The 22,728-nt window shown below is 41.3% G+C and overlaps 2 protein-coding genes across 4 annotated transcripts in view; both read right to left on the reverse strand.

Moving 5' to 3' along the window:
- LOC124119250 (plexin-A2-like) overlaps positions 1–22,728 on the reverse strand; it is a 233,609-nt gene that overhangs the window by 189,227 nt on the left and 21,654 nt on the right. Inside the window, exon 1 of one of the 3 annotated variants that reach the window (XM_048396987.1) lies at positions 6,527–6,618. The exons of the other annotated variants lie outside the window; for them this stretch is intronic. The gene's annotated coding sequence lies outside the window, so the exon portion shown is untranslated. Of the gene's footprint in view, positions 1–6,526; positions 6,619–22,728 lie in introns of those variants that run through there. 3 annotated transcript variants of the gene reach the window in all.
- Positions 1,323–2,036, reverse strand: LOC124119248 (annexin A7-like). The gene has a single exon (XM_046481690.2). It carries the CDS (start codon positions 2,034–2,036, stop codon positions 1,323–1,325), a length of 714 nt encoding a protein of 237 aa, XP_046337646.2.

Below are 22,728 nucleotides of genomic sequence, written 5' to 3' on the forward strand. Positions count from 1 at the left end.
TTCACCCAATTTTCTTTACAATTCTGTGATATTATTCATGGTTAGGGATATCTGACCAATAGCTATAAATCAATCAGGGAGCAAAGTAACCTTGTCCATCTTATGTGACATTTCATTGGACATACGTTGATATTACGTTCATATATCTATCCTGTGTTGGAGAGAGTAAGAGTTGATTTAGATATGCCAATATCGATAACACATAAATCTGCCACACTGAAAATGGACTATTAATCAGTAATATTACCCAAAATTATACAGCATAATTTCCTCTGGGAGTCATCAAATGCTGAATAAAGAATTTAATTGGGTAACACTGACATAAGGCTTGGCCAATAGCAGTGGCAACTATCTGTAATGATCTGGTACGATTTTTGACAAAAAGAAATTGACAATTTCCGAATTTAATGTCAGCAAATCCTTTATGTTTTTCTGTACAAATCCATGGGGATAACTGCTCATAACAGTCTCACTTTCTGAACAAGCAAGTTAAATATTGGGGAGAAAAATATAATTTCTTGAATGTGTTCAAAGCAGCACTGTTGGTTGAACTGTGTACGGGCCCATAAGGCTGATTCACTGTGGGAATGAGTGAGCGAGAGTGTGCGAGTTGCTTACGCTGCACTCCAGCCAGAATATAACTCCATAATTCCAGCCCAGTTCGGCAAGGGTTTAAACTGGACTTTTATAGTCAGTTAACTCCCTTGCCCCGGGAATATGTTGCCAGAAATACTACAGCAGCGATATCATGTTGTGAGGCCGGGTCCAGACAAACCCGTTGTCCATGACACTTGGTATGGCAATGTATGACCTGGTTGATGGTGTGTCTTTGTACCCAGACTGTGTGGAGGGGTGATCATGCTCCAACCACTGGTGGATCTGGTACAGATCTAATTGATCTTAGACTTCAGTTGAAGTACTGCATGAAACAACGTTCACTCACTCGTCTGACAAGTGAGGTGAGGTGAAATTGGGTTTAACTTCGCGTCCAAGATTATTGCACTTATATAGCGACGTGCATGCACGTGTGTGTGTGGCTGCTTGTACTAGTCCGGACTGATGCCGATTTATAGTGCTAGCTCACTGAGATACCATGCCGCAGTGTAACATGAATACCCCACTCAGACACAGTATACTGACTCCGAGCCATCCAGTCCTTGTTTGAGCCCTTTAATGCCGAGCGCCAGACAGGGTAACAACAAGTAGCATCTTTTAACGTCTTTTGGTTAACGCGGCCGGGGATCGAACCCCAGACCTTCCGCTCTCCGGGCGGACGCTCTACCACATGTCTGACAAGTGAGTTGTGTCACATCAGAAATATATCAGTCAAACCTTGAGATGAATGGGGTAGTGATGAAGGAGTGTGGGGCAGATGTGGTGTAGGAGAGACTACATTTACATAAAGATAACCTGGGACTCAATTTGTGTTGAAGGAATATCCCTCGTTCTACAGGGTACATGTATGTTGGCTCAATACCTCGTTCTACAGGGTACATGTATGTTGGCTCAATACCTTGTTCTACTGGGTACATGTTTGTTGGCTCAATACCTCGTTCTACAGGGTACATGTATGTTGGCTCAATACCTCGTTCTACAGGGTACATGTATGTTGGCTCAATACCTCGTTCTACTGGGTACATGTATGTTGGCTCAATACCTCGTTCTACAGGGTACATGTATGTTGGCTCAATACCTCGTTCTACTGGGTACATGTATGTTGGCTCAATACCTCGTTCTACTGGGTACATGTATGTTGGCTCAATACCTCGTTCTACAGGGTACATGTATGTTGGCTCAATACCTCGTTCTACAGTGTTCATGTATGTTGGCTCAATACCTCGTTCTACTGGATACATGTATGTTGGCTCAATACCTAGTTCTACAGGGTACATGTATGTTGGCTCAATACCTCGTACTGCTGGGTACATGTATGTTGGCTCAATACCTCGTACTGCTGGGTACATGTATGTTGGCTCAATACCTCGTACTGCTGGGTACATGTATGTTGGCTCAATACCTCGTACTGCTGGGTACATGTATGTTGGCTCAATTACCGTATTCGAGGTAATAAGCGCCCAGGGCACTTTCAAAATTAGAAATAGGGAGCTCTTATCAGAATATTATTTTGGGGAAAAAAGCTGAGTTCAAAGATAAATTTCATGGTTTATGCTGACAGCCTGAAATGTTTATATACTACAGATATATTTTTCCAGAATTTGATTGCCCATAATTAAGGATGCATATAACACTCGAGTGCGTATTATAGGTGAATAAATAAGTCTTGTGTACATTGATTAATCGGAAGGGGTGCTTATTGGGATTGTTTACAAGCCAATATATTAGCAAATATGGCCGTGGGCGCTTATTAGAGGTGGGCGCTTATTACGTCGAATACGGTATATTGATTACCTGTAGTCATGTCTGTATCACTTTCAACCGTAAATCGCCAGACCATTATGAATAATTCTAACAAATCAAGCAGCACCTTTGTTCAATGGACGATGTTTGACGACTTAGTCCCCAGACATTCATTATTAATCATGTGGAGGGTCATTTTACACATCTTTGCCTACAAATCACACTAAATGTCATATCTCTGTCTGAAGCCACTATATTGCTTCCTTCAGATGCAGGACAAGTCTTCCAAGCGCCAACTGGTGACCATGTTTGCCCAACAAATGTTGGCCATGTTGACACCTCTGGTAACCATTTTTGTTAATTTCAGTTCCATTTCACTCACAATTGGCCATATATCACACCAAGCAATATATTCACCTTCAAGGCTTCAGGAAAATCATTTTTCAAATTTTGTACGATATTGCGCCAAATTTCTTGATTGCCACCATATTCCAAGTGACTGATCCCAATCAAGTGCCAGTGTTACGGGCGTGGATGTTACGAGTGTTTTGTCAGTCTACATGATGATGCACGCGTGACTAGACTGTACATCGAGTACAGAGCGTAAATAATAATGGCCCTGGGATCGATATCTCACACCTGCCGGTAATAATAGACTCTGACAGGATCCTCTCTTTGTGAGGCAATCGCTAGTGTTGTAGACACCGCATACACACAACCAACGGCCTTTGTTTGCTTGCAGTGATACAATGTGCCACAAAGTCGGATAATGTGAGGAAATATAGACAAAGTGTTTATCTTCATTGTTAGCACAGGACGAGAGTCTAAGTGTAACTTAAGATCAACAGATTGTATTCTGATTTAAAATTTAGCCACTGCAGTGAAAGGAATAGATCCATTACTTTCATTTGTTTGGTGAAAGTCTTTCATCTACTGCGCAATACTTAGCATACAATCCAAAAGTAATTTTCAAAACCATGTGCAACATGGGCTTGTAATCCCTACAATGACCAGGTAATAAACCCAGCTACCTTTCAGAAATAGTCATGAGTTATTCTTAAGCTGGAGATCATGTCTACACCTTCAAATGGACTCTAAGTCTATCCAAGTTACAATTTCAACAGCTCTGAGCAGAAACATGAAGGCTCAATCAATCCAATTCAACATCCTTTCACAGATTCCCCTTTTCGCTGCTTGTGTAAGAGCCTCTCTGGGTTGGCTGCAACTGCACAAGACTAATAGCTTGAGTACGGCATCATCCCTGGTTTTTGAACAACCCACATTTCTCCTTTAACTCCAATGACTGGCAACTGAACAACCCACATTTCTCCTTTCACTCCAATGACTGGCTACTGAACAACCCACATTTCTCTTTTCACTCCATTGACTGGCTACTGAACAACCCACATTTCCCCTTTCACTCCAATGTCTGGCTACTGAACAACCCACATTTCTCTTTCACTCCAATGACTGGCAACTGAACAACCCACATTTCTCCTTTCACTCCAATGACTGGCAACTGAACAACCCACATTTCTCTTTTCACTCCATTGACTGGCTACTGAACAACCCACATTTCCCCTTTCACTCCAATGTCTGGCTACTGAACAACCCACATTTCTCTTTTCACTCCATTGACTGGCAACTGAACAACCCACATTTCCCCTTTCACTCCAATGTCTGGCTACTGAACAACCCACATTTCTCTTTTCACTCCATTGACTGGCTACTGAACAACCCACATTTCTCTTTTCACTCCAATGACTGGCAACTGAACAACCCACATTTCTCTTTTCACTCCATTGACTGGCTACTGAACAACCCACATTTCTCTTTTCACTCCATTGACTGGCTACTGAACAACCCACATTTCTCTTTTCACTCCAATGACTGGCAACTGAACAACCCACATTTCTCTTTTCACTCCAATGACTGGCAACTGAACAACCCACATTTCTCTTTTCACTCCATTGACTGGCTACTGAACAACCCACATTTCCCCTTTCACTCCAATGTCTGGCTACTGAACAACCCACATTTCTCTTTTCACTCCATTGACTGGCTACTGAACAACCCACATTTCCCCTTTCACTCCAATGTCTGGCTACTGAACAACCCACATTTCTCTTTACACTCCATTGACTGGCAACTGAACAACCCACATTTCCCCTTTCACTCCAATGTCTGGCTACTGAACAACCCACATTTCTCTTTTCACTCCATTGACTGGCTACTGAACAACCCACATTTCTCTTTTCACTCCAATGACTGGCAACTGAACAACCCACATTTCTCTTTTCACTCCATTGACTGGCTACTGAACAACCCACATTTCTCTTTTCACTCCATTGACTGGCTACTGAACAACCCACATTTCTCTTTTCACTCCAATGACTGGCAACTGAACAACCCACATTTCTCTTTTCACTCCATTGACTGGCTACTGAACAACCCACATTTCTCTTTTCACTCCATTGACTGGCTACTGAACAACCCACATTTCTCTTTTCACTCCATTGACTGGCTACTGAACAACCCACATTTCTCTTTTCACTCCAATGACTGGCAACTGAACAACCCACATTTCTCTTTTCACTCCATTGACTGGCTACTGAACAACCCACATTTCTCTTTTCACTCCATTGACTGGCTACTGAACAACCCACATTTCTCTTTTCACTCCAATGACTGGCAACTGAACAACCCACATTTTTCTTTTCACTCCATTGACTGGCTACTGAACAACCCACATTTCTCTTTTCACTCCATTGACTGGCTACTGAACAACCCACATTTCTCTTTTCACTCCATTGACTGGCTACTGAACAACCCACATTTCTCTTTTCACTCCATTGACTGGCTACTGAACAACCCACATTTCTCTTTTCATTCCATTGACTGGCTACTGAACAACCCACATTTCTCTTTTCACTCCATTGACTGGCTACTGAACAACCCACATTTCTCCTTTCACTCCAATGACTGGCAACTGAACAACCCACATTTCTCTTTTCACTCCATTGACTGGCAACTGAACAACCCACATTTCTCTTTTCACTCCAATGACCGGCAACTGAACAACCCACATTTCTCTTTTCACTCCATTGACTGGCAACTGAACAACCCACATTTCTCTTTCACTCCAATGACTGGCTACTGAACAACCCACATTTCTCTTTTCACTCCATTGACTGGCTACTGAACAACCCACATTTCTCTTTCACTCCAATGACTGGGTCCTGAGCAACCCACATTTCTCTTTCACTCCTATGACTGGCAACTGAACAACCCACATTTCTCTTTTCACTCCAATGACTGGCTACTGAACAACCCACATTTCTCTTTTCACTCCATTGACTGGCTACTGAACAACCCACATTTCTCTTTTCACTCCATTGACTGGCAACTGAACAACCCACATTTCTCTTTTCACTCCAATGACTGGCAACTGAACAACCCACATTTCTCTTTTCACTCCATTGACTGGCAACTGAACAACCCACATTTCTCTTTCACTCCAATGACTGGCAACTGAACAACCCACATTTCTCTTTCACTCAAATGACTGGCTACTGAACAACCCATATTCAAACTTTAATTCAAATGACAGATATTTTAATTTTCAATCAACCCCCCCCCCCCCCAATGGAAATTAATATGAAACTAAACTAATATGATTGAAAAGTACTAAACAGTTACTATTGTAACACTGCATTGAACATTAACCTTGGACTTTCATCCCAGTATGATCCTCATATTTGTCTCATTGAAAATACTCCTCCATCCCCCCCCCCCCCCTCCAGCTATATCAGGTAATGGTTTTAATGGTTTGTGACGGTGAGAACATCACAAAGAAATCAGGTCATTCACGAGGATAACTTCAACTGACTTATTAGGGCATGAAGCGCTTTGAAAGTGCTGGCGTGGGCCACTGTCTTCATCAGCTAATGAATGTAAAAACTTCAATCCTTAAATAATGAATAATGATACATGTAGGGATATCACTCACACACTCACACAAACTACAATATTACAACTGCTCTAGTGTTCAGCATGAACACTACATAGGCTGAACATGACTTACAAAGGTCAAGCTATTTCTGATATGTAAACCTTCAACAGACTTCATTAACTGCATATGTACACTAGTAATGGCTTACTTACTTACATATAGAGGTATTGTCCACTGTACTCACAGAGAGGTATTGTCAAAGGCAGTACACCAGTATTGAAGGCCTTGTGTCATTGCTGGTGAGGGACTTGTCATGTTCAACAATGTTGCTGAGGTCAAGTAGGGTTATCACAAGGATGCAGGCCGGGAAGGGGGGTGGGGGGGCAGGGGAGGTGTACAAGAGGCAAGATGATACATAATCATATCACAGGATGACAAGAGCCTGTAATGACGAGACCTCTACACTTGGGCCACTTCCTTCTGGTGTGCGTGCCTTTCACACAACACTTGGCTTTAAATATCATGGTATAAATACGCATGTTGTCACGGATAGGATAAGAATTAGGGAATATTTGTAATATGCATCACTCCCAGTATGGGACCTTATGACTGCCATTGCCATTGTCCGTGAAGTACGCCCACCTCAGTTTTACACACAGCAAGGTTTGAAATTGATCAGAAAATAGTGCCCAGGTACAGCGATATTCGCAACAACATACCTTACATAACTGCTTGTTGTCTGAAGGCACACAAACATGTTTTTGAGCGTCCTGCGGCACATTTGTAACAAGATCATTTTTTTCTATCCCTAAATACGATATGAAGATATAAATATGATTCCTATCAAATTCCTATCTTTAGCATAATGTGGGAATGTTTAAATCACCTGGCTCACACATTGTCCCCATTCCTCGACAAGGACAACACTGACTACCAACCATCAGAACAAGTCAGATGACACACACGACGACACGCATGGACAAACCAAAACACTTCCCATCAACCAAAGTTGTCATATTTAGAATCTAATAACAAAAATACAAGCAGCAAAATCCATTAAAATTTCCTTCTCTGAAAAGATCAACCCAACCAAATGTTACAACATGAAAAGGCCCCACAATGCTTCACAATGAAACTAAAGGACATGCTACCCGGCAACATAGACACCAGACCATAAACGCGGACACAGGCTATAAATGAGTGCCAGAATCAAGTGTCAATCCAAGTGCCCCTAATAAAGTCATCCTCATTCACTGCTCCCTAAGACAGGCTTTAATTGTAGGGTTCATTTCCTGTGTGACATGGGTGCAATTGTATCATTGCCCTGCCCCTCCCACCCCCAGCCCCGTCTATCACCAGGGGGCCCATTACTAGCCCTGCACTGCTTGGATAATGACAAAGGCACAATGCACCTCTTCTTTCAACATTATGCAATATCTTTTACCACTGACAATCTCAAGATACATTTGTCATCAAAGTTCTCCATGATCTGATACCTCTGAAACACCAAAATAACCCGGTCACAAGGAAGAGTTGCCCCTGGTGAGACATTAGCCAATATGTTGATATGATGTATTATGCATAAAAGGCGGTGTTTGTGGTCTTACCCCTTTAAGTGCCATCTATCACACATCAACATGACAATGACACACTCACCAGGATCAGTTCAAGGTTACATAGTTCACAATTTAACCAATCAAACAGCATAAAAATAGAACGACAAGTGACACATCTACAATTTACTGATATCTCACAGATCTTGCAGCTAATGATGTATTTGACGGCACACCCACTTTGATGAAATCACAAGGTGATTTATTTGAAAGCATAATCATACATTAATCGGGTAGCAACAACGTTCTTGTCACGTTGAGGGTTAATTACTTTCATCTCAATACCTTAAGGGTTAATCAAGCCATCATCACCTTAAATGTTATTTACACCTCCCTCCAGGTAGAAATCTTTCACCTTCTGAATGTACAAGCCTAGTTTTTCCTTGCTCTACACAGGGCCATTAGCGCAGGTGTTGAAAGATCCCGCACACCTTGTAGAGAAACTCCACCAGCCATTCATGTTCCCCAGTCGGTGAGGAGATAGGGATATATTAGAAAGATGTATTATATCACTGTAATTCAGTCAGACAGCGCCTATAGGCAACTTATGTTTTTTTTGGTCATAATTCATGCCTGTTCTATCAACAAGTGCCATTACATCGACGCTGAGCTCGACAGCTTACCAAGCATGAAGCAAGTCCACCTTAGTTTCTATGAGAAGCAATAAGCTTGCTGAATATCACCCAATATCACCTGCTCTGAAACTCTATATCTTGATGGCTTTCCACACCACCAAACACAGCTTCTTTTCAGTTGATAAACATCTTTTGTCCACACTTTGAAGAGTGAGGATCTATCCACATGCAATATTATAATTGTTCCTGGTCCAGCCCGGCCTGCAATGCTTGTCCCTTTCAGCAGTATCATTGGGGGTGACGCAGGATCAGTAAGTCAATGAGCAGGCTTGGGTCAGGATGAGAACTGGCCAAAGAAGGATGGTTTCGGGTAGAAGAGAGTTAGTGAGGGAATTGGAGGGGGATTGGAGGATTGTTTAATGAAAACTGGATTGTCAGGATGAGAATGAGTGAGTATTGTTTTACGCCGCTTTAAGCAATATTCCAGCAATATCATGGCAGGGACACCAGAAATGGACTTCACACATTGTACCCATGTTGGGAATCGAACCCGGGTCTTCAGCGATTGCTTAAACCACTTGGCTACCCGACCACCCTGTCAGGATGAGAACTGGACAAAGAAGGATGGTTGAGTGTGAAAGATTGTTTGAGTGCAGAGAAGTGAGTGAGTGAGTGAGTGAGTGAATGATTTAATGCTGCTTTTATCAATATTCAACTTCATCACTTTGGAGAGAACATTGTATCCATGAGGGGAATCAAACCTGAATCTTCAGCATGATCCAATGCTTGAACTGCATGCCTAACCCACAGCCCCTTTAGGATGAATAGGCCGATCCAGGATGGTGTCAATGGAATGGTTGGGTACAGTATGGGAGAGGGCGTTCTAAGTTGTGATTACTTGTGCCCAATCCTTTTCATGAGAATAAAATATGTTTAAACTAAAACAGCTTTGGTAAGGGCGATGGCAGTAGGGAGATGAGGGTGGAATGAGGGTAGGGGTCAGTGATAACTTTTCCTGTAGGCTTCCCTGTCGGTGCCTTATGTGATATAACAGTTTCTTATTAATTAAAAAACACAACATCTTGATAACCCTCAAGGAAGAGATGAAGCCAAGAACAGACATAAAACCTATAACATGCGCACCTTCCTGCAAATCTCATCACCCGTTCCTTGTTCCTGGTGTCAAACCAAGGAAGCACACAGGGACAGGGACACTCACATCTACAAATGAACACTGGCCAGTATTCCTCTTAAATACCAAACACCAGCCGAGCTGAAGCAAAGGTTGAAGAATATCGCCTTTCAGGCATAAACACTGGAGAATATGGCAGCACATTCTTGTACTCCAAGAACAGAGCGGGGATAACGGGGATAACACTCCGGGGAAAGCCATCAGCGCGTTCCACATGGTATTTACCTCTCACAGCATCCAGGGACAAAAACTGTTTCATACTGATATGTTGTGAGTGGAGCATGTTGGTACATGGCCCTGGTGCCTATGTGAACTGTTTGTGCTGGGGAAACAGCCCCGCAATGCTTTACCTCTGATATTATACACAACTAACTTATCTTATACACAGAGACAGTGCCGGAGCATAAAGGAATCAATTCTCAAAACACTCAAATGTCAACATTAATAATCACCGGAATGCATTTTGATACAATGGATCTGAAGTTCTAGGCCGATTTCTTTCACTTGAATGTTGACATTTCTGATGTTGCTTTGTCAACATTTTTTACAGATAACAACCATAAAAATTAATATCATCATCATTATCAAGGCAATTTTGCCTTTGTTTATCTTTTATAGGACAGACCAAGTACATTACATTAATATCCTTTTTCCAAATGTCAGAAAAGGAAAGGAGCTTTTCCATTCATTGGCAACTCTGTTACATCAGATAAGACTTTATTTTCATAGGAATATGTATATATAAATCAAAATGTTTTGTCAATTTAAAAATTGTATCTGTTCTTTTAAGGCATGTTTCTGCAATAAACATAATCTTATCTTATCTAGGAATATAAAAAAAATTATCATAAATTCTAAAATGAACACAAACCGAAAATAGTTATCTTTTTCTGCAAGCATATAATTTTGACATTCATAATTCAACAATGCATTTATAAAGCACCTCGGGATGTACTTCATAGTTTTTCCTCAGCGCTAAATGCAAAAGTGGCCCTCGAGGAGTTGCCAAGTACACTGAGTTATTTACAAACTTTATCTGTCTGAATAAACAAGATAAAACAAACATACAAGTACATCACTTGAGGCAGCCGCTGCACCTGTCAAAAAACACAGGCGTGTTTTTATGTATATAATCTACATTTTCCAGTTCAGATGCTGTTCATTGCTACATTGATAATGGACCATTCAAAATATATTAAGATTATTACACACTTATTCATAAAATGTAGACGTTCAACTTGAATTGTTCAGCCTTTATATAGTTTTATAATGTTTCTGACAACCCAAGTAACTCACAACCCATTTCCACATGTTCCACTATGTATAATTAACTAGGAGAGGTTTATTAATGTTAACATGGTTAGGTCAGTTTAAACTCACGGATTATTCTTCCCCAAACATGTTGATGATACCAAAAGTATAAAATAATGAAGACAAAAAAATCCTGTGGTGAACATGTTTCACATTATTTAATGGACAAGATCTTCTGAAGCATTGACTTGTTTGTAATTTTGCTGAAAACAAATTCCCAGAAATTTATTCAAAAAACATTTTGTTCCTGTACTGACCGACAAAATCTGTAAAAGAAATCAAACAGACCAGACTTGATTGTGAATATGACATTCTAGACAAGAGAAGCTGCCATTAGTACACCCCATTCATGTTTTATTCACAAGCAAAACACAAACATCCCAGTATTCAGAGTCTTAATTTTCCCCAAACTGTCCACATAGGTAGTAAGTTCACAAAGGAAAATGAGAAATTCCACAGCAACCACTCCAGGAATGCTAAAAACAATCATTATTTACCACCTGTCATAGCAAAACAATGAAACCTGTTCCTGGGCCAAGATGAATGGACATAGAAAGTAACTTCAAACAGAACTCTACACCAGGCCATCTTCTGGAGCAGAGGTGAGCGGCTGACATGCCATGGCAAGGCTCCACACACATTTCTGGACAATAAATGTCCCTGTAGCAGTGACAAATGAGACCAACAGCATGATCACTATGCCGAAATTAAGATATCGAGACAATCCGGGAAGCCAACAATGAGAGATAGGTATTCGTACAAAACAATCTTGAAATTCAGAAACCTAACCTCACAATTCAACTTTAACCACCAACTTCAACCAGCATCCACATATTCTTGCTGTGTACATTTCTTGTTGGCACCATTCACGCTGTTGACAGTATGGAAGCAATAAAAACCTTATCTAATGTTCTAAACATCACTCTTGTTAATCTGTTGCCCAAATGACCAATTCCTACCACCAGCCCATGATATTAAGTGCATCAATCTCCACTGTATGCTCAGACTGTCATACAACCTTCCATTCTCATATTGCAATTCAGGACATAAGTATAATTTTATTGCACATTTTATTTACCCAATGTGCAGATGTGACTTTCTAACCCCATTATTGGGCAGTCCATCTGTCTGTGCCTGCTTACTGCGGCTCTTCCCTCCTCACATGGCCATTCTGCCCCGCCAAGCAGGGATACAAGCGGCCATGTCAACAAAGCCATATCACACTATTTCCTTGGGCCATCTGAATAAACACACTGAAATTCTTCTTCCATCACACTTCTATCAACAGTTGTGGGCAGCTCCAACCAGGCAAACCAGTGATGATTCTGGGCCAGTCATCATCAGTCAGTGCGGCCAGACATGATCGAGTCTGATGCAAGCAAGCCAAAGTTGATTCTGGGCCAGTCATTGACAGTCAGGGCGGCCAGACATGATCGAGTCTGAAGCAGGCAAGCCAAAGTTGATTCTGGGCCAGTCATCGACAGTCAGGGCGGCCAGACATAATTGAGTCTGATGCAAGCAAGCCAAAGTTGATTCTGGGCCAGTCATCAACAGTCAGTGCGGCCAGACATGATCGAGTCTGAAGCAGGCAAACCAGTGTTGATTCTGGGCCAGTCATCGACAGTCAGGGCGGCCAGACATGATCGAGTCTGAAGCAGGCAAACCAGTGTTGATTCTGGGCCAGTCATCGACAGTCAGGACGGCCAGACATGATCGAGTCTGAAGCAGGCAAACCAGTGTTGATTCTGGGCCAGTCATCAACAGTCAGGGCCACCAGACATGATCGAGTCTGAAGCAGGCAAACCAGTGTTTATTCTGGGCCAGTCATCGACAGTCAGGGCGGCCAGACATGATCGAGTCTGAAGCAGGCAAACCAGTGTTGATTCTGGGCCAGTCATCGACAGTCAGGGCGGCCAGACATGATCGAGTCTGAAGCAGGCAAGCCAAAGTTGATTCTGGGCCAGTCATCGACAGTCAGGGCGGCCAGACATGATCGAGTCTGATGCAAGCAAGCCAAAGTTGATTCTGGGCCAGTCATCAACAGTCAGTGCGGCCAGACATGATCGAGTCTGAAGCAGGCAAACCAGTGTTGATTCTGGGCCAGTCATCGACAGTCAGGGCGGCCAGACATGATCGAGTCTGAAGCAGGCAAACCAGTGTTGATTCTGGGCCAGTCATCGACAGTCAGGACGGCCAGACATGATCGAGTCTGAAGCAGGCAAACCAGTGTTGATTCTGGGCCAGTCATCAACAGTCAGGGCCACCAGACATGATCGAGTCTGAAGCAGGCAAACCAGCGTTTATTCTGGGCCAGTCATCGACAGTCAGGGCGGCCAGACATGATCGAGTCTGAAGCAGGCAAACCAGTGTTGATTCTGGGCCAGTCATCAACAGTCAGGGCGGCCAGACATGATCGAGTCTGAAGCAGGCAAACCAGTGTTGATTCTGGGCCAGTCATCAACAGTCAGGGCGGCCAGACATGATCGAGTCTGAAGCAGGCAAACCAGTGTTGATTCTGGGCCAGTCATCAACAGTCAGGGCGGCCAGACATGATCGAGTCTGAAGCAGGCAAACCAGTGTTGATTCTGGGCCAGTCATCAACAGTCAGGGCGGCCAGACATGATCGAGTCTGAAGCAGGCAAACCAGTGACTGAATGCATGAGAACAAGCCATGACAGCTTGCCACAAGAATTTTTTAATGTCTACTGGTATGTAAACAACTCAAAATGGTTTGAATTAAGGCGATTTATTTTGCATATTTTACTTAAATATCCAGCAGGAGCAAAATATACTATTTCCGACATCTTTACATCTATATACATGCTAAACAGGTGTAGACAGCTTGAGATGAACCTTTGCTAGGTTGCACAGACTTTTCTTTTCCCTATTCTCCCACTTACCATGGTGTAACACAGGTCAAGACCAGTTCTGCTCCAGGACAGATGACACAAGTTTACATAAGGCCTCTCCTTCCTAATGTTATGGTCTCACAAGTCAAGAGCTGTTCTGCTCCAATGCAGGACAGATGACGAAAGTTTACAGAACACTTCTGCTTCCTAATACTCCCATGAGATGTTATAGTGACACAAGTCAAGAGCTGTTATGATCTAATGCAGGAGCAGACGACATAAGCCTGCACGGATACTCATTACTCAGCCATCAAACTATCACAAGGAGATTACCTTCGACATTGAATAATGATCATCATATAGTTTTATCTCAAGCAAACAACATAAACTTTACACAGGGGTATTTTTTCTTATCACACTTCATCAACAGCTGCACGGGGATGATCCTAAAACAGACAACACCGCCTTCAGCAGGAGATCTATAATCCTTTCATGCTTCACTGACCTGAGTGGGTACTGCCAGTCGTGAGCTGTAGCAGAGCTTCACGAGACGCTACGGCAAAAGTATGATTGACGAGGATGTGACAAAAACTTGAGACGGAGGCCTCTATTTCATCATACCTGCAATTAGTTGGGGTGTCAACAGAAGCGAGGATGTGTGCCGGAGCAGACAACTTCCTGTTAAATCTGGAATTGTTATTGTAACCTGCCACCACAGGGCATTGTGGGTAGATTGAGTCATGGGACAAGGTTAATATCGATGGTGAAGAATCGAAATTAAATCTTCAATCATGAAGTGATTATTTTTTTCAGGAGATAAATTGAATTAGGTTGGTGCTGTCATCCCTATCACAGTGTTGTAACAACGTTGACGAAACTTTTTGAAGCTAAGCGAACATCCATGTGAATTAGCAACAAAGTGATATGCAAGCACGAGTAAACTTTGAATTTTTTTGAGCTGGACCAATGCATGAAAGATTTCACTTATTTCACTTGTGTGCAGAGTCAAACACGGCAGAGTAACAATACAATCAATGTACAGACAACCAACACACTCTCCACATTTGTTTCATTAGGACAGAGAGACTGTTGGTAAAGGATACATTCAATAACAATGAACCTTTCTGAACCACAACATTCACAGTGTATATGTCGATAAACTAATGCCTAAACATGGTATATCTTAAAGCAAGCAGCATCCCCACTGCATCTGACACCCTCCTATCGCTGTGTACATCTGCACTGTCTGGTGCTGTGGTGGTTATCATTGATCCTCCAGATACAGGAGGGATCGGGATGTGGCTGATAGGAAAATCGGTCGCTTCCGTCTTCAGTGAAATATACACTGGTTCTTGCTGTATTGGAGCAATATGAAGGCTTGTGATAAAAGTACAAGCTTTGACCATGTTGGGATTCCAACCCAACTGTATGAGGTGAGGTGTAATGGGGTTTAACGTTGCGTCCAAGATTATTGCACTTATACAGCGACATGCATGCACGTGTGTGTGTATGTGGCTGCTTTAGTTGTACTAGTCCAGACTGATGCCGATTTATAGTGCTAGCCCACTGAGATACCATGCCGCAGTTTAACATGAATACCCCACTCAGACACAGAATACTGACTCCGAGCCGACCAATCCTTGTTTTAGCCCCTCAATGCTGAGCGCCATGGGTGGGTGGGTGAGTAAGTGAGTTTAATGTGTGACACTCCAGTTGGCAATAGGTTCTGTCCGCACATTCTGCGGAGGATGAGGAACACTTCCTGCTCTCATGCCCACTGTATACAAACCGAAGGAGAAATAGCATGGCACTGTTAGAAATAGGCGACCCTTCCCAGACTGATAAAAACAACCTCCTAAAACAAATCATGAACCCTCCAAAAGAATGGTCAAGTTTTGTTGCCAGGACTGTATTTCCCATGTTTCAGCTGAGACCAACGAAACGGCCCAAATTAGATAAGTCTGTATCAGCCACAAATCTGTATACAAAGCAGAATCAGATACCGTATTCGACGTAATTAGCGCCCAGGGCGCTCTCAAAATTAGAAATAGGGGGCACTTATTAGAATGTTATTTTGGTGAGAGAAAAAAACAGAGTTGAAAGATAAATTTCGTGGTTTATGCTGACAGCCTGAATGTTTATGTACGACAGATATATTTTTCCAGAATTAAATGCCCATAATTAAGGGTGCATATAACACACGAGTGCGTATTATACGCAAATAAATAAGTCTTGTATACATTGATCAATCGAAAGGGGTGCTAATTGGGATTGTTCACTAGCCAATATCTTAGCAAATGTCGCTGTGGGCGCTTATTAGAGCGGGGTGCTTATTACGTCTAATACGGTGGGTCTTTTTCTCCCAAATATACCCCGATATATATATGCCAATAACGTCAAAAACGTGTAAAAATTATACATATGGACAGGGTTCTATCACCTGTATTTACATGTCCATCATGTTTTCATGCATTTATGTCATGTATATATATCATGTTCTTATCTCTACACCATATAAATACTCCAGTTGTGTACCAGTCCCAAGTGGGCATTTTTGTACTCTATTCTATTCTATTCTGTGTCAGGAAGGAAAGCCCCAGAATCAAACATAGGGTTTCCCAACTGTAAGAATGGGCTTCACAAATTGTACCCATGAAAGGAATAACATCAAACTTTCTGGCACGACAAGGGAATATCTAACCAACTAGTCTATCCCACTACCTTGTGCAGTAAGTAATTATTTACTATGCCAGGAAACCTCAAATCCCCTACTGTTCCCACAGAACTCCCTCCCGCCATCATCCCCCGGCATCAGATCAGATCGCAGCCCAGCTGAGCACCAGACAACTCTAAACCTGCACAGATGGTCTCCCTAGGGTTCAGCGGATCTAGATTGGCCATGTTTCCACAAGGACTACAAACAATACCCCCTTCCCTTCTAAAATCTGCAATACTCTCACACCAGGGACCCCTATCATCTAAATCTTGTTTGTGATTGGATGACAGTCAGGCACGAGTTGTCTGTGCATACAGAGATCTCACTAAGAGATTTAACATTGAAACAATCCTCCCATTTGGAAGTGTAACCTTTGTGTGTTGTGTTTATCTGAAGCTGAAGCTGATAGCATTGAGGAAGCTGGTATCCAATGCCTTGCAGGAGCTTGTTAACTGGAAGCAGGAAGATTCCATGGCTTAATGCGAACAGTAATACCATCCAAGTGCTACACAACGTGGGCTCTTGGATTCAACTGTTGACATACCGACTCCGCAGAAATATCACTTTCATAACAGTGTCAATTATGAAGTTGTACCCATTCAACTATATGCTCTCCAAATAAACAGGAGTAATCTTGAAAGAAGGTAAATGTTTGAGATGGGAGCAGTGATAAGCTAACATGGTCCACACAAAATATTTGTTGTTTCTGAAGAATATACAATATGTTCGTGACGGTATGCTTGTTAAAGCCAAATGCCTGGCAACACCGTCATTTCCTTTAAGGAACACTAAACTCACCCAACATACGGCTCCAAGGCTAAAGTCAATATTCAATTTTTAAATGTTAAAACAAAGGATTTAAATTTTCAAATATGACTTCAATATGAACAGTGCATTATTGTTTATTATAAATGCTCGCGACAAATGACAATGAAAAAGAACTCCAGCTCTCACGGCAAGCATTAGGTGCTGGGGGCCCGTTTTAACATGGGAATGTACTTTGGAGAATAATGACCCATAAGAACTTCATATGACAGCAGTGGCCATAACGTCAATCATATGGAAACAATTGCTACAATATTCCTATGGGAAGGAACATGAAATATTTTATATAAGAGGATAATTTCAATATGATAACTTATTAATGGTCTGAGAGACACAAACCTACCACACGTTTGTTGAGCGCCATCTGGTGGAGGTTGCCATAGGGGAGATGAATGTATTCTGCCCAATTAAACTAAACCATCATAAAGCATGGTCACTTACGTGATCAGTTGCGGTAATAATTACGATTACGGAGCCAGAAAAACCATTTCCAACTCCCATGGGTCCTTTCTAAAAGTGTAATCACTTTACAAGTGGCATCTGCCTTGCCCCACCTCAGATACACTTTACATAATCAGCGGCATAACACCAGGTCACGGCCATGTGTTGCTCAGGCAAGGTCTGAGAACTAGGATCGAAACGTCTAATGACATCATTCCTGATTGGTACAATTCCAAATTGGAATAGTTCGAAACCATCAAAATATTGCGTTTGTTTGTTTGTTGTTTAGCGCCACACTTAGCAACATTCCAGCCATTTCGAGGCTATTTTTTTTTTGTGCAAAAAAAAGGCAACAAAATGTCCCAATGAGGATTTGCGCCATAAAGATCTTCCATTGCCACACTCAGCAACATTCCAGCTTTATGATGGTGGTCTGTAAATAATCGAGTCCAGTGATTGATATCATGAGCACTGATCCACACCATTGGGATATGATGACATGCTTCAACCAAGTCAGTGAGCCTGACCACCCTATCCTGTGAGTCGCCTATTACTGCAAGCATGGGTTGCTGAAGATCTATTCTACCCCCACATCTTCACAGGTCTCAAAGTACTGTGAACATTGGTTTTATAACATGTATAATCCAAACCATATGGGAATGATCATTTGAAATTTTCCCAGGCATATTTCATATTTTTCTGAATTACTCGTCAGATGTTTATGACTAAGATCACTGTGGGCTTTCATTATCTCACACAGTTATTATGAAACTGTGCCTCCGTTAGTGAGTGAGTGAGATTGGGTTCAACTCCAAAGTGATCCCACAATGGTGCAGCCAGGCCAAGGGTCAAAACAGCAGGGAACTCAACAACATAAAGATTTCCCATCAATCATCTTATGAAGAACACACAATGCTGAACCTGTCTGCATTACTAAATATCACCTTCAAAGTATCATATCAAAGATTCTAATCAAGAGAACACGGAAGGCCAGTACAGACAATAAAGAATACCCACGTAAGTTTTTTTAACGAGTACTTTGTAACTATTCCAAAGAACAAGTGAGGAACTAATATCAATAAATTGCCTCCGACACACAGGTCCTGATCAGTGCTATTTAATATTCCTCATCTCCGTGTCTCCGCGGCCGACCTCCTCTTTGTTCTTGTGCACTGAAACGTTCTCTCGTCCTCTTTACTGACACAGTCAGGAAAACAAGTAATATTTCTTTATCAACATAACAACACAAGACATATTCTAATTAAATATTCATTTAGAAACAAGCCCCATACATGAATCGTTGTATTGAGCCCGTGAGAGTCTCCAACGGCCCCTACCCACTCGATACTGCTAATTGAGGGAAAAGTTTATGCTCAATACCAAGGGGGGCAAGATCTTAACTATGGAGTTTACGATCACTGATACCAGCGCTACTGTAAATCGGACAACCCTTATAGTTAATCAATTGAAGGAATAATGATTTTCATTGTTAGAAACAGTGATTCCAGCAATTATTTCTTTATGTGTTTGTTGTCCGGTATTATAAAGACGGAGGCTGTTAATCCTATACAAAGGATCAATTATTTCCGACTTTCGCATGATTTCCGCTATGGACATAATCCTAAAGTAAACATACGCTGTGAAAACTGTGGACGATGAGGTTTCTCTCCTTGTCATTAATACTCACAATCTAAATTACAATTAATCAAATTATCGTGATGAACTACCAATCTGACCTTTCATGACCGATTCAAAAGCAGCAATCTGTTGACTCATGAGTCATGGAAAATAAATCGCTTTTTTCATACCGTAAATCAAATATAATCAAAGTAAACCTTTTGAAAAAGCCAAAATCTGTCTCATGTCCCGTATTTTTCCACATTACGAGGGTTTTATATTTTATCCATTAGATCTCTGTGTGTATCTCACAAATCAGGCGGGACTCAAAGTCATGAGTTGAAATAAAAGACGAAATAACGATCATCTCTATCATGTGAGTCACATGTTTGAATTTATACCCAGGATAACCACCACTATCAAGTCAAAAAGGGAAATAAAATCCCCCACATAACTTCAATGAGAATATTTGAAAAATGCTGATTCCTAACCCTGACATTAAGTACACCCTTGAAATGTTATTCATATCAATATCACATGTGAACTCTTGCGAATGGGGGTCAGCATGACCTGGAGAGAACAAGAACATCACCATGTCATGTACCATTCCGAAACCTATTTCAAACACACGCCGCGTACATGGAGTAAAAAGAAGAAATTGCAATATCTTAAAAATTGATTCAAGTACAAACATACACCATGAACAATGAAAAACTTAAATGAGCATTTATGTTCCAAGATCATGGATTTTAAATAAACTGTTATTTTTTTTGTAATTTTGTCATGATTTCCACCTATTTCAATATAAGTATGCTGTTTATCTCCACTGTTAGCCATACTGTAATAATATACAACGCAACATCAAGACAAGCTTACAAATTACTTACAGATGAGGTATCTAATGTTTGGATATTTCAAGTTAACAGAAAACAGCAATTATTGTCATTAAATATTTTACATAAAAACTCAGCATGGAAAAATGTCAGTCATGTTGTGTTTGTGGCTCGGCAGGTTGATTATAGTGTAGATCTTGCCAGACAATTAACTTCGGTTTCACCTCGTTAAAATATTTGAGATGATCACCTTCTCTGTACCTAATGCCTGAAGTGATGTATCTTTCTTAAAATGTCACTGTGAAAACTTCAAAGTAATAGAGAGCGTCCATAAATTATTGACATCCACTTTGATTTGACATAGACAAAAAGCTCATATTGACAGACAAAAACACATCAAATATTTTGTTCTCTGTAAGCTTGACTGCTTTTTGAACACAACAGGGCCATCTCAAACTTATTTGCATTCTCAACATAGTTTGCATTTCTAAAATCATAATCTTCACTGTTAATCTGATAATAAATAAGTCGCTGATCATACTGACAGTTATATCTTACCTGACTTACTGGAAATAAAAAATATAATCCCAAAACTGAACACAACACAAATAAGCAAACTAATATTACATAAATTCACAAAAAGCAAACTGATATTACATAAATTCACAAAAAGCATACTAATATCACATAAATTCACAAAAAGCTAACTAATATTACATAAATTCATAAAAGCAAACTAATATTACATAAATTCACAAAATGCAAACAAATTTTACATGAATTACAAAATTACCATGATGGTATTTGGATTACAAAACTGTCCATGAAGAAAAAATCTATTTAAGTGTTGAGATGGTCCCCATGAAAAGCCCTGATTGCTGGTGACATGAGGCAGCTTCAGTGTATATCACACACCTGCTGATGAGCTTGTCCCAGAGATAACACAATACTGTATCAACTACAGATAACTACAGGGGGTCCCTTGCCTTGCTGTGACATGCACAGCGCAAACATATTGTTTCCTGCACCACAAAGGGACACGTCTCCACACCATACAGCTACTGCTGTGATCAAGGACAGATTTATGTTGTGAGGGTGGGGGGCGAGTACCTTGGGGGTGACTGCCATATGGGTTGTGATCGGGGACAGAATAATGTTGTGAGGGTGGGGGGCGAGTACCTTGGGGTGCTGGCTGCCATATGGGTTGTGAGGTTGGTGATGCACTTTATCATACTGTAATGAGTTGCTGTGCAGTGATCTGGGACAGAATTATGTTATGAGGATGTGGGTGGGGGGTAGGGTATGTGTGTGTTGGTGTGGGGGAAGCTTACCTCAGGGTGCACACTGCCATATGGGTTGTGGAAGGGGGTGGTGCACTAAATCACTCCAGTGTCAATTTAAGGGAAAAAGAGCCATGTATCTTCATTAACATCAAGGACAAGTTGTTGTCACTACAAACATTCTGGCGACATCATGGTCACGGAAAGAAAAGATCTACCTAACTCATCTTACCAATGTGAAAATCAAACCAGGTTTCACTCTTATCAATATTACCAATTTGAAAATTAATATCAATTCAATCAATACTGCCAGCGGGTAGGCTCTGTGATTAAAGTCAAGATTATTATAAAGACCTATATTTACTCCATCGATCTGATGTCAAGTCAGGGCATCATGAATCCTTGTATTACATACAGTCTATGGCCGTGATCATCAAGATCTAATAATAGTCCCTTTTATCTTTCACATGTTGTATCAAGGAGGCGCAACACATTTTAATAATAGCCTACGTTTCAAACATTAGATAGATCTAAACAAACCCAAACATAACTGATCACAACATTTCAACTTGTTAAATGTAACCGGCCAATCCTATTAACTTTTTGTTAGCGATAACAAATCGTTGAAATTCCTTCTCCAATTATTTCCGTGTAAAAAATCAAAGATATTCCATCGATGTTGAACGCAGACAAAGCTTATATTTTGTGTGAGCATCATCCTCTCAAGCTATGGAATTTATTGGCCACCTTTTGTTAAGAAAGCAACCATATCTAAGATGCAGGTGCTGGGTTTTAAAAAAAACCCCACCTACTGAGCACAATCTCTGGCACAAAATTGGTAATTCAAACTGCATTTCAAGAAGTCTCCACAGACGATGTGCCAATGTTTACCTTGACAAGCTGATTGTGTTTACAGCAAACATTCAGTCGAGGAGCGAAACAAAGCAACCTTATGCTATTTTTCTACGTTGCAACATTCCAACGTTCTTTATGCTTACACATCGGCAAGACCTGGGTGCCTTGCTCACAGAGAACCTGCACCACAGTGCACACTCTACATCTAAGCATGGCCTTAGAAAAAAAGTCAACCACGAAAACTTGAAGAAGGCAGGGGGACGAAAAGATGTGTGGCAGCCACGAACATTACAATGTGCCCTCTGCGACTC

Source organism: Haliotis rufescens, unplaced genomic scaffold, assembly GCF_023055435.1.
Source record: "Haliotis rufescens isolate VD_foot unplaced genomic scaffold, xgHalRufe1.0.p SCAF_16, whole genome shotgun sequence".
Classification (NCBI taxonomy): domain Eukaryota; kingdom Metazoa; phylum Mollusca; class Gastropoda; order Lepetellida; family Haliotidae; genus Haliotis; species Haliotis rufescens.

Bases quoted from the DNA above. Each gene is read 5' to 3' on its own strand.
- LOC124119248 (XM_046481690.2), bottom strand. From the start codon at position 2,036: ATGTACCCAGCAGTACGAGGTATTGAGCCAACATACATGTACCCAGCA.